At 45.2% G+C, this 17193-nt stretch overlaps 1 protein-coding gene across 1 annotated transcript in view; it reads left to right on the forward strand.

Annotated features, from left to right (window-relative positions):
• SHROOM3 (shroom family member 3) overlaps window positions 1-17193 on the forward strand; it is a 69246-nt gene that overhangs the window by 11646 nt on the left and 40407 nt on the right. Inside the window, exons 2-3 of the mRNA XM_008055648.2 lie at window positions 7356-7487; window positions 15463-17185. Coding sequence (XP_008053839.1) covers window positions 7429-7487; window positions 15463-17185 — 1782 coding nt within the window. The 5' untranslated portion in view covers window positions 7356-7428. The remainder of the gene's footprint in view (window positions 1-7355; window positions 7488-15462; window positions 17186-17193) is intronic.

The raw sequence follows: 17193 nt of genomic DNA on the forward strand, positions 1-17193 counted from the left end.
TTATTGTAGGGATGAGGTCTTGCTGCCCAGGCGGGTCTCGAACCCACGGGCTCAGGCAATTCACTTACCTCAGCCTCCCAAAGGCGTGGGATTACAGACTGAGCCACTGAGCCCAGCTTAATTTCTGTAGTTTTTATCATCAGTATTTGGGGCCTATAATTTTCCTGTAAACAGAAAATGCCTAAGAAGGCACTGTTGTTCAAATATGAATCATATATTCTTCTATACTAAAGATGACATCATCTTCCTCAAAATTACTTGTAAAGTGACATTTAATTGTTCATATTGAGTTAGTTTCCTTTTTAAAATGTAAGGGGCAGTTTAACAATAATTATCAAAATTGCATGTGCATTTACCCTTTGGCCAGTAATTCCACTCCCAGGAATTTCTGCAGCCATGTCAACATAACACAGAAAATAGAATGTGGACACGGTTATTCACTGCAGCATTATTTGTAATAGCAAAAGGCTGGAAATGAAAAAGAGTCTATAAAAAGGGTCCGGTTAAATCAATATTATAAATGCACACAAGGGACTACTAACGAGCTAAAAGGGAATAAGGGTACGAGGACACTCTGTGAGTACTAATATAGAATAATATCCATGTGTATTGCTGAGCACAAAAAACAAGGTGCAGAGTACTGCATAGAGTTCCTTTTGGAAGAAGGGCAACATGAGATTTTATGCCCGTGTTTGCTTGTATTTCCATAACAGAGCACTGGAAAAGATACATAAGAAATTAGACCAGGTGCAATGGCTTATGCTTGTAAATCCAGCACTTTGGAAGGGCAAGGCGAGAGGATTGCTTGAGTCCAGGAGTTTGAGATCAGCCTAGGAAACACAGCAAGACCTCATCTCTACAAAAAACTTAAAAAATTAGACAGACATCGTGGTGCACGCCTGTAGTCCCAGCTACTTGGGAGGCTGAGGCAGAGGGATTACCTGAGCCCAGGAAGTAGAGGCTGCAGTGAGCCATGATCATGCCACTGCACCCCAGCCTGGGCTATAGAGTGAGACCCTAGACTCAAAAGAAAACATAAGAGATTACAGTGATTAGCTGTAGAGGCAAGAAAAATGGGAGGGGTGGGGGAATATCAGATGTAAATATCAGGGAAATCTTAAGACGGGTATAAATTTTGGCTATGAGTACATGGGTATTTCATTAATCTGAATAATTTTATAAATGTTTGTAATGTTTTATAATTTAAAAAATAGATGAGGAAAAACAAGAGAAAAAAATAGCAGTAACACACAAAAGAGCCTTAAAAAACAATGCTGTATTCCCACCTAAGCACATAGTGTTCAGTAAGTATATTAATAAAGACCCTCGATTCAAACCCTTGAAATGTCAACTTAATAGACAGAATTTGCAGTATATATTAATGTATTATTGTCTTTTCTTTCTTTTCCTTTGAGGGGGGTTGTACTAGAGCTTATTATGGTAGACTTTGTCTTTATTATAGTATTGTGCACTAAAATGGTGGATGGATGGGTAGATGGGTAAGTACATAGAATAAGAAGACTGATGAATTTTATTTTGTGGTGCTAGTAGTCTATTTTGAATTCTTGTCCATGGGACTCATATCCAGTTGATATCTGGCATGGTTTTACAATGTTAGTGCACCCAGAAGAACCCATGCAAAGTCTCAGTCATAACTGCTCAATAACAAAAAAATTAGCTCTAGCTCTTAGAATTTTTTATTTTCTAAGTTATGGTTGTCACCATTTATTCAAATACACGAATCCTTCAAGGTCATCTTGAGTCCCACTCTGTTACCAAACCTTTGGGCTAACTTCAGACCCCATCCACAGGCACTTTTGGTAATACCCAAAATGCCTCTAAAGCCTGGGAGGCCCACCAGGATCTGAGTTTCTTACCATCTGCTCTTCACTCATGAGGCTCTGGCTCTGTTGTGTTCTTTGGAAACCCCACACTCATTCCCCTTTAGGACTTTGCATTCCTTGTTCCTTCTGTGCTAAATACTTCCTCCCCACTCTTCGCAGTTGATGATTTTCCATCATTGAGGTCTTGGTTCAAATATCACTCTCTAAAAGAGGCTATCCTGACCTCAGCAGGGACTTTCCAGCACACTCTCACATGACCCCATTTATTTCTTTCAGGGCCCTCATAACCACAAAATGCCTTGTTTTCTTTGCTTACTGCTTACTTGTTGCCTCTCCTCCTCTGCCCCCTACCTCATTGCACAGCACTCATTGCTTGGAAATTAGGCACAGGCTCTGGAGACAGATGCCTGAGTTTAGAGGCAGCTGTGTTACTCCCTGCTTCTGTGACTGTGGACACACTGTTTATTCCCTCCTATGTATCTCATTTTCCTCATTAATAGTCCTGTGTCATAAAGATAACATAAAGGTTAAATGAGAACATTCTCGCCAAGCGCCTAGAATGGTGCTTGGCACTCAGTAGGCACTCAAATATGTTTTGAGTGAATTAATAATACTCTGATTTTAATAGTTTTTCTTGTACATAGGCCTCCCCAACAAGATCATAGATATCCCGATTTAGCAAGTAGAGGGCACATAGTAGGTGACCAGCAAACACAGCTTGACATACCTAAACTGCTTATTGTAGGTTTCTCAGAAACATGTTTTATGTTCCCAAATCTCTGTTAGGGCAAAATCATCTAAGGACATTGTGTCACTTGCTAATTCCAGTTTCATCAGCCTACCCATCCCACGCAGTTAAGCTTCCTTGTTTGTGATTAGGAATGCAACAAAAGGGCTTTGTTTGAATTACACCCACACACAAAAACTTAGCTTGCTGAGTTTTAAAATTAAATCATCTTCTGACTCTTACTGATATGTTTATAATGTGATGTACTTTAGAAAAATATTTCCTTATCTTCCTAAGGATCAAAGCGATCCCAAAATGTAAAAGCATGCTGTGCTCTTTAGGAATGCTTATTAAATTTTTTGCATCATTTAAAAAATCAGCAAACAGCTGTTTGACTTTTTTGGTTATCTCAAGATACAATAAATTATATTTTCAAAATGGGAGGCTATTTTTAAAATACTTTGCTTTTCAATAGGTTATACAGTGAACTCTTTGGTTGATCATTTGATCTTGCGAAACAAATTCTAAGTGTGCTACAGGGGGCCCACCGCCCAACCGATAATTCTAGATTTTTGGGGGTCCCTCCTCACGCATCTGTGTCAAGTCCCCATAGCCAGTAAGTCTGGAGTAAGGGTTCAAACCCAGGCCCACAGGCCCCTCCCATCTGCACACCCTGGAATGGGGGAATCAGAGTCCTGCTGTTTCCCTCCTCCCTCTCCTCACCTCATCTCCTCCATCAGGTAGCTCTTTACCACTGTAGTTCAAGATAAAAGCAGGAAGGCCCTCCTTCCCCCTAGACTGCATGCTCTTCCTTACCGCCTGCATCCAAGTGGTGGCTGAGATAGGGACTCTGCCTCCTCAGCAGCTTTAAGCTCTGTCTTCTCTGCAGGTTCATGCCACCACCTTAGTGCCCGGATCTCACCATCTCTCATCCCGGCTGGTATAGTACTCTCCAAACTCAACCCTCTCTGATTTACTTTCCTTGTTATTGGCAGCATCCTCCTGAAACTCAGTGTGGAGCATGCCTTTCCCTATCTAAGGTTCTCGGGCTTCCAGTGCCACAGGCACTGTCCAGACCTTCCCTGTGTGGCACAGAGGGGGGCCTTTTACCATCCCACCCTCATTCTTCTTCACCTTCTGCGGCGCTCTTCCCCCACCATCTCTATCATCTTCTCCCAGCTGCTCAGTGTTGCCTGGGTTGGGTTATTCCCCATGTCATGCTTTGTCATGCTATTCCTTCTACCTGGATGCTCCTCGCTTCCTTTCCCCCTTCCCTCCCATCTGGAAAATTTTTCATGGCTTAGTTAGAACTGAAGCCTTGACCTGACTCAGCACTGATATTGACACACGTGCACCGTGGACAGGGCTCTATTGTGAAAACCTTCCCAATGTGCTAGGGTGGTCTACTTGGCCTTCTCTTCTGTACTGTGAATTTTAGGGGTCTGATGGTACTTTATTCCTCTTTGTATTCCCAGTGCTAGCTAGCATAGTGACTGACATATAGAAAATCTCTTAAAATGTCCCTGAATGAATGGGAAGGAAACTGAGAAAAGGTCTGGATAGCTTACATTTAAAAGCAAGTCTTGCTATTATCTTCAGAGCACAAAGAGAAACTTTCTTCACATGACCTTGGTAAAAGAACTCCATCTGCCTTCTCTTTATTGTTCTATGCACAGTCTCTCTTTATATTTCAAAAGTCTGATTCAGAACTTTCAGCAAGGTGTCTGATCCTTCACAAATGAGGTGTGCCTTCTGGTATTATGTCTGGGCAGCTGTATTGTTCTTCCGGATTTCAAACCAGAGGGCTTCTCTGGAACTCCCAAAGTTATCAGTAAACATAATCTCACACCTCATCTCCTTGACAGGAAAAGGGATCTTCTTTCTGTAGCGCCTGTGGAATTTATCAGGGCCTGTTTCCCTTGGGTGGGAAAAGCTTTTCAGCACGTCTTTTTAGCTCGACAAGGACAGATACAGTTGTGATGAAGCCACTAAAGAGCCACCCTCAGTGTTACCATGACGCTGACTGAGGTCACTCTTCCCAGCATCTGTGGGCTCCTCAAGGCCCATACTGAATTCCCGGACTAACATTCTGCTACCTAGAGGGGTCTTGATCATGCCTTTACCAGAGTGGGAACATGTGGCAGGAAGATGACTGTTCTGTCTCCTAATGTATTTTGGGCCCGACGTGTATATGAAATGCTTCTATCTCACCTCCAGGAACCTCATACAAAAGACACTTTTTCTCACTGAAGGCTGGGCTTTTGCTGTATAATTAGCCAGTAACATTTGTCGAATATTTGAAGTCATATGTAACTGAGTTTAAACCCTTACTCCCAGACCTGCTTGCAGTGTGATTTGGGCCAGCCCCCGAGGGGCTTAGAGCACTAGGTAGGATTTCTAATCACAGGAGGGGACGAGGTCATAAACCAGGAATCTAAATCCGTGTGAGGTTATGGGGGCAGCCAAGATGAGAAACTGGCTAAGGGGTAACAGCCTAGTCTCTGGGAGTTGGAAGTCCGCGGTGAGGGTGGGACCAGCAGCAGGAATGCTGAGCCCTGGACCCTCGAGCTTTCTACCTGCCCGCTGAGAAGAGGGTCAGTCCAGCTTTGGGACAGTGCTGAGCCTAACCGTGTAGAGGTTACATGGGCCATACCATGAGGATTAGGAGGTGCGGGGACAGGAGACAGTTGTCACATACTGGCTTCTGCTGTTCATCTCTTGGTTTTGCTTCCTGCACCACCTCCTTAGCCTGGCTGCACTGCTGTCTCTTTAGTTCTCTTGTCATTTCTAGGTGGGCGTGCTGTATTTTGGCCCATGTTTCCTCCCCTGATTTCAGCCACAGCCACTGCCCTGGCAGTTCTCTGCCTCATCACTGTGGTCAGGTCCAGTATGCTGTGGCCACAGTCTCAGACTAACCTCTGTTCTAATTACTGACTCGGTGCTTCACTGGGGAGCTCTGAGTCCACCCTGCTCTGTTCTGACTCCATTACTGACCATCCTTCCTTCTAGGGGTCTCTGACAGGCTTGTCTCCTGAGCTTCGCTACTCCTCATCAATTCATTAATAATGAATGACTGTTGACAATAATACATTTATTGAGCTCTTATTGTTTGCCAGGCATGTTATCTCATTTTTAATCTCATAAAAACCCTAAATAGTTCTGTTATAATCAGACTTTAACAGAGGAGGAAACTCAGGGTAGTTAGGGAATTTTCCTAAAATCCCAAAATATAAAATGGGTAGCCTCTGGTTTAAAAACTAGATTAGAACCCAGGTTTGTCTTATCTCAGAACTAACACCTTTAGCCACATTCTAGCCTCTCTCCATCTCAAGAGAGATCTTATTTTTCTCACTTTTCCTGGCCTATCTAGCAACCCAAGCATTAGTCTACCTGACTAGGATCAATTCAATAAATATTTGTTGACTGACTGTAAAAAAATCTTGTACACCTGCACGTGTGTCCCTGCTTCTCACATGACCATTTTCCTATCATTGTCTCTCTTTAGGGAGTCCAAATATATGTGTTATTTGGAAAACTTCATCCATTTTGGAAAGCCCTTCAATGTCTCTCTTATACATTTTAAAAGTTATTTCAGGTTAAAATAGGTTAATCCAGCTTCTTTGATTAATCTCTTCACTTTTTAGCTGAGCAAAGGCTTAGAGAAGGGAATAACTTACAGTCATATAGCAAGTTAATAACACAGTTAAAGCAAGAACCCAAGACTCTTGACACTTGGTCTAGTATTATTCTGATGTCTTCATACATAAAATTTTATTGGCTTCAGGGGAATCATTTTTCATTTATAATATAGGAGCTAATTTACTTTTTCATAGAAAAGGGATAGGTAGGTTTTTAGCCCCAAGATCAAGTAGAATTAGTTGGAGCAATATATTGTGACAGCTTTATCTTCACCATCCCAAAGTTGATTCCTAAGTCCCAGAGAAGTGTTTCTAAACTGCAGGAAAGTCTCCCTACAGTCTCACAGTTCAAGTGTTTTCAGCATGAAATGCCTGATAGATCACCTCACTCTTTTGCCAAAAATAAGGCAGAGCAGCTCTTTCCTACTGACCTTCTATAGTAGTGTGGCCCTCCTTACCAGGCCATTCTTCAGTTTTGCAGTCTAGGACATTCACACATTCCCTTTGGCTTTGCCAATTCTTTGTGTTGTGAGGGTGGGATGTTTAAGCGTTGAAGTCATTGACTTGAAAAATGAGAAACTATTTTGGAGAGCATTTTGTTCTCTAGACCACGTAGCTTAGAGCAGTGTCCGCATTGAGGTGACTGCTAATTTTTATGCAGTTCTTGCCAAGAAAGTTAAAATAATAGCTTCATTTATCTAGCATCAGGGTATGACAGAGGACTTTAAAATTCCCAAAAAGCTTTGTACACACACAAAGTCCCTTGGGAAGTGGGAAGGAAGGAATTGTTGCTCCCATTTTAATATATGGATAGAGGCCAAAAAGGACCAAGGTAGCTCCATGTCCTTTGCATTAATAAACTTTAAAAGGGTAATGTATAGGAAGTCCAGGTGACAGTTACGTGGGAATTCTTTACACTAAGTTTGCAGCATTTCTATGCAAGCCTGAAATTTAAATGGTAAAAAATTAGTTAAGCAGAGAAAGGCAGTGATTGGTTGGGGAAATAAGCAGTCAAGTCTTTCCCGCTTCTATTTAGTTGCTTCTCACTCTAAGGATATAGCTGTCACTGTGTCCAAATTCTGCCACATGAGTGAGAAGTCTCAGCTGAGAATGCTAATGTGGGGGCTCCCTCCTGTGTCTCCTCAGGCGCAGTGAGCCTGCAGCCCGACCTCACTCGTGGCATACAAGCAAATCTGGGGAGAACTCACTGGATGCCAGCATGATGCAGATATCTCAGGGCACGATTGGTCCTCCTTGGCACCAAAGCTACCATTCCAGGTAAGTGGCCACAGCCGAGACCGAGGGTTTCTTTCTAATGTCATGTTCCCAGAAAAGAACATTTTCTTCTCTGTTTGAGAACACATTCTGATGCCCCAAATATTAGGTCTGTCTCCACTGTTTTCCTTACCCTCTTGAAATGTCTGATGTGTGTAAGAGTCATCTTCACATCCTGTGCTGGACTGACTTGAAGACCAGAGTTATTCTGAGCATTGACTAGCCATTTGAGATGTGAGGTATTTATATTTATCCTTTCTTGGTCAGATTTTTTCATTACATATTACAACACCTATTAGAAAAATTGAGATTCTTCTTCCTTCAGTGCTTAATTTTCCTTTCTGCTTTAGTGCAGTGGCTCACACCTGTAATCCCAGCACTTTGGGAGAATGAGGTGGGAGGATTTCTTGGACTCAGGAGTTCAAGACCAGCCTGGGCAACATAGTGAGACCTCATCTTTACAAAAAAAAATTAAATTAAAAAGTTAGCAAGATGTGGTGGTGTGTACCTTTAGTCCCAGCAACTTGGAAGGCTGATGCAGAAGGATTGCCTGAGCCTAGGAGGTGGAGGCTTCGGTGAACCGTGATCATGCCACTACACTCCAGCCTGGATGTCAGAGTGAGATTCTGACCCAAAAAACAAACTGTATCTGTTTTTGTCTAAGTAATGTTATTCATGGAGCTTAGGGTCCCTTAGCTTTTTCATACAAATGAGATGCCAATGCTGTGTGTGTGTGTGTGTGTGTGTGTGTGTGTGTGTGTGTGTGTGTGTGTGTGTTTCTGTTGGGGAGGAGGGGGAGGTGGGCTGCTTCTGGAAGGACTACGTAACAGATGGTGACTACCATTTGGCCAGGATGCAATCAGAGCCCCAAGTCAAAGGCCAAATCCTAGCCCTCTCACTGTGGACATGGCTCCTGGACTTGAACTGGACAAACCACCCTCAACACACTAGGGTAGGCTCCTGGTTACCTACCTTGTTACAGACATTCCTCTCCCAATCACTCTGAAAGGATTTCATCTCACTACGTGAGCCATCTGTCTTTATAAAGCAGGTTTCCTAGCCTACGCCCCCCCATGACAAAGGCTTTATAGGCCTGGAAGTTTTGAAAGCATTCAGAAGTAAGATGTGAGTAGTCCTAACAGCTTGAAGGAAAAATAGCATAGTGGTGTGGTACTTAAGCTTTTTTTTTTTTGAGTTGGAGTCTCACTTTGTTGCCCAGACTGGAGTGCAGTGGCCGCTCCCAGCCACCGCAGCTTCAACCTGCTGGGCTCCAGCGATCCTTCCGCCTCAGCCTTCCAAGTAGCTGGAACTACAGGCATGCGCTACCACACCTGGCTAATTTTTGATTTATTGTAGAGATGAGGTCTTGCCAAGTTGCCCAGGCGGGTCTCAAACCCACGGACTCAGGCAATCTGCTCATCTCAGCCTCCCAAGGTGCGGGATTACAGGCTGAGCCACTGAGCCCGGCATACTTAAGCTTTTAAGTCAGGCCTAGGTGGAGTTTTGTTTGTTTGTTTGTTTGTTTTTGTTTTTGAGTCAGGGTGTCACTCTCACCCAGGCTTGAGTGCTGTGGCACAATCACAGCTCATCACAGCCTCAACCTCCTGGTCTTAGGCATTACTTATGCCTCAGCCTCTCAAGTCAATGGGACTATAGGCCTGCACCACAACACCCAGCTAATATTTTTATTTTTTTGTAGAGACAAGTTCTTTCTATTTTGCCCAGGTTGGTCTTGAACTCCTGGGCTCAAGCAATCCTCCCACTTCAGCCTCCCCAAGTGCTGAGATTACAGGTGTGAGCCACTAAGCACAGGCAAGTCAGACCTAAGTTTACCACCTACTTTGTGAACTTGAGCAAATCATTTAGCCTCTTTGATCTTAGCTTTCTTTTCTGTACAATGAAATTAATAGCACCTATGTCATTAGATAGTTGTGAGGATTAAATAAAATAATGTGCAGTTCCTGGTATACAGTAAGCACTCAGTAAGTGACAACTAAGTATAATAATCAAACTGAAGCCTTGAAACCTGGTAATGAAATTGAAGGTGAATGGCATAAACCAGCACACACATATGAATGCAGGTGTATATTAATAGAGTACCCCTAAACAGTGGAGCCTCTGGAAACTCCTAAAGCCTAACCTTCTTATGAACCCCTAAACCTGAAATCATGCTGTGACCTAAAGTATATGCTGGCCTTATGGCAGAAATAAAACACCTGCAATCTGCTGAGAATCACTGCTTACAGTAATTGTGGTGAGCTGCCCCAGGCCTCGGGAATAGTACGGTCAGCATGAGAAAGTATAGCTTTCTGAAGGCTGCGCTTCTCCACCTCCCCTCCTCCTCCCCACTCCAGCCTCCAGAGGGGTTTAGATAGACCCACCCTTGTCCTGTGTTGACCACTCTGACCTGATTCAAGCTTCCAAATAGTTCCTCTCCACGCAGTCATTGTCCACATAAAGGTACAGTGTGGGGACAAAAGGAGAAAGCTCAGGTTCCCAGAATGCCACAGACGTGTGTAATCTCTTCTGACCCAGTCAAATCATCCTGTGATCTGCTCGCTCTGTGCCTTAGGCTGGCAACTCTGCAGAGTACTGCCCCCCACTCTGAGTTCTGTTCACGGGGCCTGATTCAAGCACTGCAAGGGAGAGGCACTCCAGGTGTGTTTCTGAGGAGCACAGTAGTACCTAGTGGTCTAGGTGCCAAGTCAATTGGATGGTACACCCGACAGTCTTAGTTGAATGCTGAAAGCCCATCTCAGTCCTCCGTGTATGGATCTGTTTCCCATTAAGGAACAGAGCCTGAGGGGACAGGAGGATGAGGGCCTCGAGTGAGCAGAGGGGAGGATAGAGGCTGAAGATGTCTTTATGCTGGGTTGGATTTGGAATTTCACTGAGGCTTTATTTCAACTGCTTCCTGTCAGACCCTTGTCACTCTATTTTTGCTGCCCTGTGGAAATCTCACACAATGGTTTTGAAGTACTGAAGTGCTTTAGACAAGACCTGAACTCCTGTAGTCCACCCCCTAGCAAGAGGCTGAGATATCCAAATATTGAAGTACCAATACTCACTAGGTGATTCATTTGTTCAGCAGATCTGTCTGAGTTCCCACGATGTCTCAGGTGCTCTCCAGGCACTGGGAGTACAATGGAAACGAGGCCTAAAAGTCCACACCCTGCAATGCTCATTTCCCAAAATGTGTCCCATGGAAAAATTATCCATTATTATAATGAATCTTTGGAAAGAAGTTTCTAGAGTCAAGTAAGTTTAGAAAACATTGCTTAGTATATTTCCCTTTTAGAACAACATATGAGCAATTGTTTAATAAAGACTCGGTAAAGGCTTGTAATAAATAAAATTGCTTAACTTTTTTAGCTCACTACTTTCTAAACATATTGAATTATTTAGGGAATGAATGTTCTGTGTGAGTCTACATAGGAGATGTTTCATACACTTATTTTGGGCTCCTTACTATATTTTAAGTATTTTAAAAATATTTTAAGTATACAAAGTAGAGCAATATTATAAAAGTACACGTATCTACCACAGAATTGACAAACTTTACATGCACTTAATTTCTTTAAACATGGTAGGTATGGCTGAAGTCTCTTTTATATGACCACAGGGCTATAATGTGTGTCAAGTTGTGTTGAGTACTATGAAGAAAGTAAAGCATAGTAGCTGGGTTAAGGAGAGAAACGATGCCCTGCAGTTAGTTCCAGGAAGTCCGCTCTAAATAAAGGAGGGAGGGAGCCAGAGGAAGCAGCCAGGCTCGGTGGCTCAGCCATAATCCTAGCACTTTGAGAGGCCGAGGCTAGTGGATTGCCTGAGCCCGCAGGTTTGAGACTAGCCTGGGCAAACTGGCGAGACCTCATCTCTACAATAAATCAAAAATTAGTCGGGCATGGTAGCACATGCCTGTAGTTCCAGCTTGGAAGGCTGAGGCAGAAGGATCGCCAGAGTCCAGCAGGTCAACACTGGGGTGGCCGTGAGTGTGCCACAGCACTCCAGCCTGGGCAACAGAGTGAGACTCCAACTCAAAAAAAAAAAAAGTGGGGGGAGGAGCACTTTTCAGGTGGTGGGAGCCCAAGGACAGAGGCCCTGAGGTAGGAGGATGATTCGTGGGTTTGAGTGACAGCCAGGAGGCCGTTATGCTGGAGTACAGGGAGCATAAAGGAGGGCGATGGTAGAGGTGAGGGTGAGAAGTGGCCCAAGGGCTCTGGTGCCTCTGGGTGCACACTTCCTGACAGCAGGGCTGCCTGTGTGGGCTCGCACTGTTGCAGGACCAAGACCTTCATTCCAGAGTTGTTCTCCCTCATCATTAAAAATGCCAACTTGGAAGCAGGAGTGTCAGAAGTAACCAAAATGAGTCTTTCCAGACAATGGTGGAAGAACTTGCTCCTAGAGGGTGATAGCAGGGCCTGTATTTCCCCAGGCTGCCCGGGAATGGGAACTCTGGAGGGACAGGGTTGTCCTCCCCTCCTTCCCCTGGCAGGAGGGAGGGCAGCTGACAGAGGCCTCACATGATGTTTTTACCTGAGATTTGCTACAGGAAGGAACACTGCTCTGGTCTGGCTAGAGATATGTATGTATATCGGGGATTTCATATTTCTAGACACTATGTTTTGAAAGATGTTAAGAAAGACATTTCCCAAATCAGTAGTGTGTCAGTTAGCCATCAGTTTATTCACTTTGATTTGTGTGTGTGTGTTCCTAAGTTAGATTTGATTTATCCTTTCAATGAAAGACTGCTAAAAACCTGCGTAGAATTGGTGAGTAAAAACAGCCTTTATGGGGTTAATGTCCCCTGGAAGTATTAGCTCTGAAATGGAAGCACAGTGAGTCATAGGGGATTATCCTCAGCTAGGTTGTCTAGTGATTTTTTAATAAAACCTCTTTAGTTAGAGGGGAAGCGAGAAATTGGGAGGAGTGTTAAATCTGGCTGTGACATATGGCATGCCATTGAGTGCCAAGTCTGATTTCCCTTATCTGGCTGGCTCAGGAGCTGTTTCCTTCCTTTCACCCTTGAAATTATACCTGTCCTTCCCAAAGTAAGATGCCCCATTCAACAGGTTGACTTTCTCTGATAGAGAAAAAATTACATACTTAAGGTGAGTTGCTGAAAACATAGTCTTCTTTTCCTTAACTTCCAGCACAAGTTTTGACTCAGAATATGGTCCTTCTAGTCGCTTAACATATTCTCTGGAGATATCCCAACCATAAAGAATTATCACATACTTGGCCAATAAGATACCACATTTACTTATGTGAGATATAGAAAAATAACAGCTTCATGAATTTTAATAGTGCTTAAATGACTATTCATTTTAAAATGGAAAATCTTAGGCAAGAACTCTTAGTAATTTACCCTTCTTTAGGGAACACCAAGACACAAATGTTTGAAATATGGAGATTGCTATTTGATCTTTAAGCCATTTACTCCTTCCAATATAGCCTCCACATCTATAGAGAGACTTATTTTTTAGAGCAGTGTTAGGTTCACAGTGAAACTGGAGAGAAGATGCAGATATTTCCCATATACTCCCTGTCTTCCACAGGTGCACAATGTCCCCCATTGACAACATCCGCCCACCAGAGTAGTGTGTTTGTTACAACTGATGAAACTGGGTTGACACGTCATGATCACCCAGAGTAGTTTACACAGGGTTCACTGTTGGTGTTGTATAGTCAGTGGATCTGGACAAATTTATGAAAGGTATCCAAAATTATAGTGGCATACAGAATGATTTCACTGCCCTAAAAATCTTCTGTGCTCCACTATTCATCCTTTCATACCCCCAAGACCTGGTAACCCTTTTGTTTGTTTGAGTCGTGGTCTCACCCTGTGAACCAAGCTGGAGTACAATGGCATGATCACAGCTCACCGCAGCCTTGACCTCCTGGGCTCAGGTGATCCTTCCACCTCAGCTTCTCGAGTAGCTGGGACTACAGGCATGTGCCACCACACCCACCCAATTTTTTTTATTTTTATTTTTTTGTAGAGACGAGGTCTTGCTGTGTTGCCCACGCTGGTCTCAAACTCTTGGGCTCAAGCAATCGTCCTTCTTCCACCTCCCAAGTGCTGGGATTACAGGTGTGAGCCATCACGCTTGACCTCACTGGTCTTTTTATTATCTCTATAGTTTTGCCTTTTCCAGAATACTATACAGTTAGAATCATGTAATATGTAACATTTTTCAGATTAGCTTCTTTTACTTAGTAATATACATTTTAGTTTCCTCCATGTCTTTCTATGGCTTGATAGCTCTTTTTTTGTTTTGTTTTGTTTTATTGCTGAACAATATTCCACTGTCTGTATCACAGTTTACCGACTACAGGACATCTTGTTTTCATATGAATAAAGCTGCTATAAACATCCATGTGCAGGTTTTTGTGTAGATACAAGTTTTCAGTTCCTTGGGATAAATACCAAGGAGTGTGACTGCTGGATCATATGGTAAGAGTATGTTTAGTTTTGTAAGAAACGGTCAAACTGTCTTTTAAAAGTGGCTGTGCTGGGTGGACACAGTGGCTCACACCTGTAACCCCACTGCTTTGGAAGGCTGAGGATTGCTTGAGGTCAGGACCTCGAGAGCAACCTGGGCAACATAGTGAGTCCCCATCTCTGCAACTTTTTTTTCCAATTAGCTAGGTGTGTTGGTGCCTGCCTGTAGTTCTAGCTACTAGTTTAAGTAGGAGGATCATTTGCACCCAGGTATTGAAGGCTGCAGTGAGCTACAGTCGCACCACTGCACTTCAGCCTGGATGACAGAGCAAAACCCTGTCTCAAAAAAAAAGTTAAAAAATAAAATGAGAATGGCTGTGCCATCCTGCATTTCCACCAGCAGTGAGTGTGCATTCCTGATGCTCCACATCCTCGCCAGCATTTGATGTTGTCAGTGTTCTGAATTTTGGCTGTTCTGCTAAGTGCATAGTGGTAATCTCATTTTAATTTGCAATGATGTAATGCCTTTTGATAATGATCCTTTCATTATTCACCATCTGTACATCTTCTTTGATGTCTTTGGCATATTATGTAATCAGGTTGTTTGTTTTCTTGTTGTTGAGTTTTAAGGGGTTTTTTTGAAGTATATTTTGACTTTACAATTAAAGCTAATTATGAGTAATTTTGTTTTGAGGCACCTTTCCCCCTTCTCCAGCCAGGGTCTGAAAATCACCTGGAGGCTCTTGCAAATGAGAAGGTGTCACCCTCCTCAGTCTACAAGGAGGCTTTGCTGGGACTCTGGGAGGTCATCCCTGGGTGATGGAATCCCACTTCCGCAAGTCTCCAGCGACTGAGACTTTTGATGAAGCTTCCCTCTCCTTCCCTCTTGCTCTCATGAGCTTTTCCTGACTCTGACTTCTCTCTCTGTATTTCTCTCATTCAGCTTTGTGTTTAGCTTTTTCACCACAAACAAATTGTCTCTAGTACAGCTGAGATTCCAGGAAGATTGCCAGGGTGTGCCTTCAATTCCATAAAAAGGAAAGATATTAACTAAAAACATATACATGTGCACACACTGGCTCCCTCACCCGTTCACGTGCCTGTTCTCTTACTAAGCTTTTCTCTTCCCACAAACAGCCCTAATGAACACAAAAGTTCAATCTCAATCCTCTTCCTCTCTCCTCTCTTCTCCCACCTCTCTCGTTTCTTGGCAGACACAGAATGTCATTTCCAGCATGTAGCAGATCACATCAACGTGCTGCCTGAACCCAAAGGCTATGTGGCTTCCTCTGTGACCCGCCTTTCTCTCCTCTTGAGCCTGGGTAATTAATTGAAGGCACACAGGTTAGAGTATTGGGCAGTTCCTCCTAGTGATAACATACAGGCTAAGCAAGGCCCAAATATGGCCCTTTTTATCCACCCTTCCAAAACCCTAACATCTTGCACAAGAGTACATTTATAAGCTGCCTTGTGCCTGTAAGCCTGTTAACTAGCAACAGCTCGGCGGTGCTGATGCTTTGTCTCCCTTTCTTCCAGCTCCTCTACAAGTGACCTCTCCAGCTATGACCATGCTTACCTAAGGCAGAGTCCGGACCCGTGCAGCTCCCAGGGGAGCACAGAGAGCCTGGAGCCCAGTGGAACATACCCACCCTGCCATCTTTCCCCTGCCAAGTCCACTGGCAGCATCGACCAGCTCAGCCACTTCCACAACAAGAGAGACTCAGCTTATAGCTCTTTCTCCACAAGTTCCAGCATCCTGGAGTATCCACCCCCTGGCACTTCTGGCCGAGAGCGTGCGGGCTCCATGGACACTGCTTGTGCTCGAGGTGGCCTCCTTGAAGGGATGAGGCAGGCAGACATTCGCTACGTCAAGACAGTCTATGATACCAGGAGGGGCGTCTCCGCCGAGTACGAGGTGAACTCTTCAGCCCTACTTCAAGGTCGGGAGGCCCGAGCATCAGCTGATGGTCAAGGCTATGATAGATGGTACAGTGCTCCTCGAGGCAAGGGCGCACCACCCCCATCCTGGAGCCAGCAGTGCCCCGCTTCCCTGGAGACTGCCACTGATAACCTGCCTCCTAAAGTGGGTGCACCCCTGCCTCCAGCTCGCAGTGACAGTTATGCAGCCTTCCGACACCGCGAGCGGCCCAGCTCCTGGTCTAGCCTTGATCAGAAACGGTTCTGCCGGCCTCAGATGAACTCTTTAGGCTCCCTGAAATCTCCGTTTGTAGAGGATCAGCTGCACACTGTGCTGGAGAAGAGTCCAGAGACCAGCCCTCCGGTGAAGCCCAAGCACAGTTATACCCAGAAGGCCCAGCCCGGCCAACCTCTACTGCCGACGGGCATCTACCCTGTACCGTCCATGGAGCCACACTTTGCCCAGGTGCCCCAGCCAACTGTGAGTAGCAACGGTGCGCTCTATCCTGCACTGGCTAAGGAGAGCGGGTACAGAGCTCCTCGGGGGGCCTGCAACAAGATGACTACCTTTGATGAGAATGGGAACCAAAACGGGTCTAGCAGGCCTGGGTTTGCCTTCTACCAGCCCCTGGAGCACAACTCCCTGTCCCCCGTGGAGAGGAGAGCAGAAACCACAGCCAAGTGCATCTCCTCCAAAGTCCGTTTTTCTTCAGTGCCTGAGAATGAGGAGGACGTCTCCTTGCAGGGACATCCTTCACCTCCACAAGGCAACGGCCTGCATTCCACCGAGGGCAAGAGCGCCTGTGGCAACAAGCCACGTTGCGGTCACCATGGCCTCAGATCCCCCCCGGCTCAGGCCTGGCGAGCAAGCGAAGGCCAGAGATCTCCCAGGCTTGCGGAGCCCTGGGAGGGGGGCGTCCAGGAGGACCACAATGCCAACCTCTGGCAGAGGCTGGAGAGAGGAGGCCTCGGCCAGAGCCTGTCGAGCCACCTGGTCAAGACCAAGTCTGCCTTCTCATCTCTGCAGAACATCCCCGAGAGTCTAAGGAGGCGCAGCAGCCTGGAGTTAGCCGGGGAAGCCCAGGAGGGTCACGTGGGGAGCAGGCCAACCTGGGCCGTCAGTGCCACAGTGGAGGACCCGGACGTGGGGAGCCGCCTAGAGCGGCAGGCTTCCCACCCACAGCCGGAGGGGAAAGCCAGCGCCTGGGCCTCCATCCCCAGTTCGGACCCCAGAGGCGAAGAGCCACCCAGCCCGCCACGCCCGCAGACGTCCAGCCTCGGCCGCGGGGGGCTCGGCTTGGGCAGCTCCTCCGCCCCACAGTTTGGGAAGCCCCGCTGTTCGGTGCTGGA

Source organism: Carlito syrichta, unplaced genomic scaffold (genome assembly GCF_000164805.1).
Source record: "Carlito syrichta isolate Samal-C Ts95f unplaced genomic scaffold, Tarsius_syrichta-2.0.1 Scaffold82255, whole genome shotgun sequence".
Classification (NCBI taxonomy): Eukaryota; Metazoa; Chordata; class Mammalia; order Primates; family Tarsiidae; genus Carlito; species Carlito syrichta.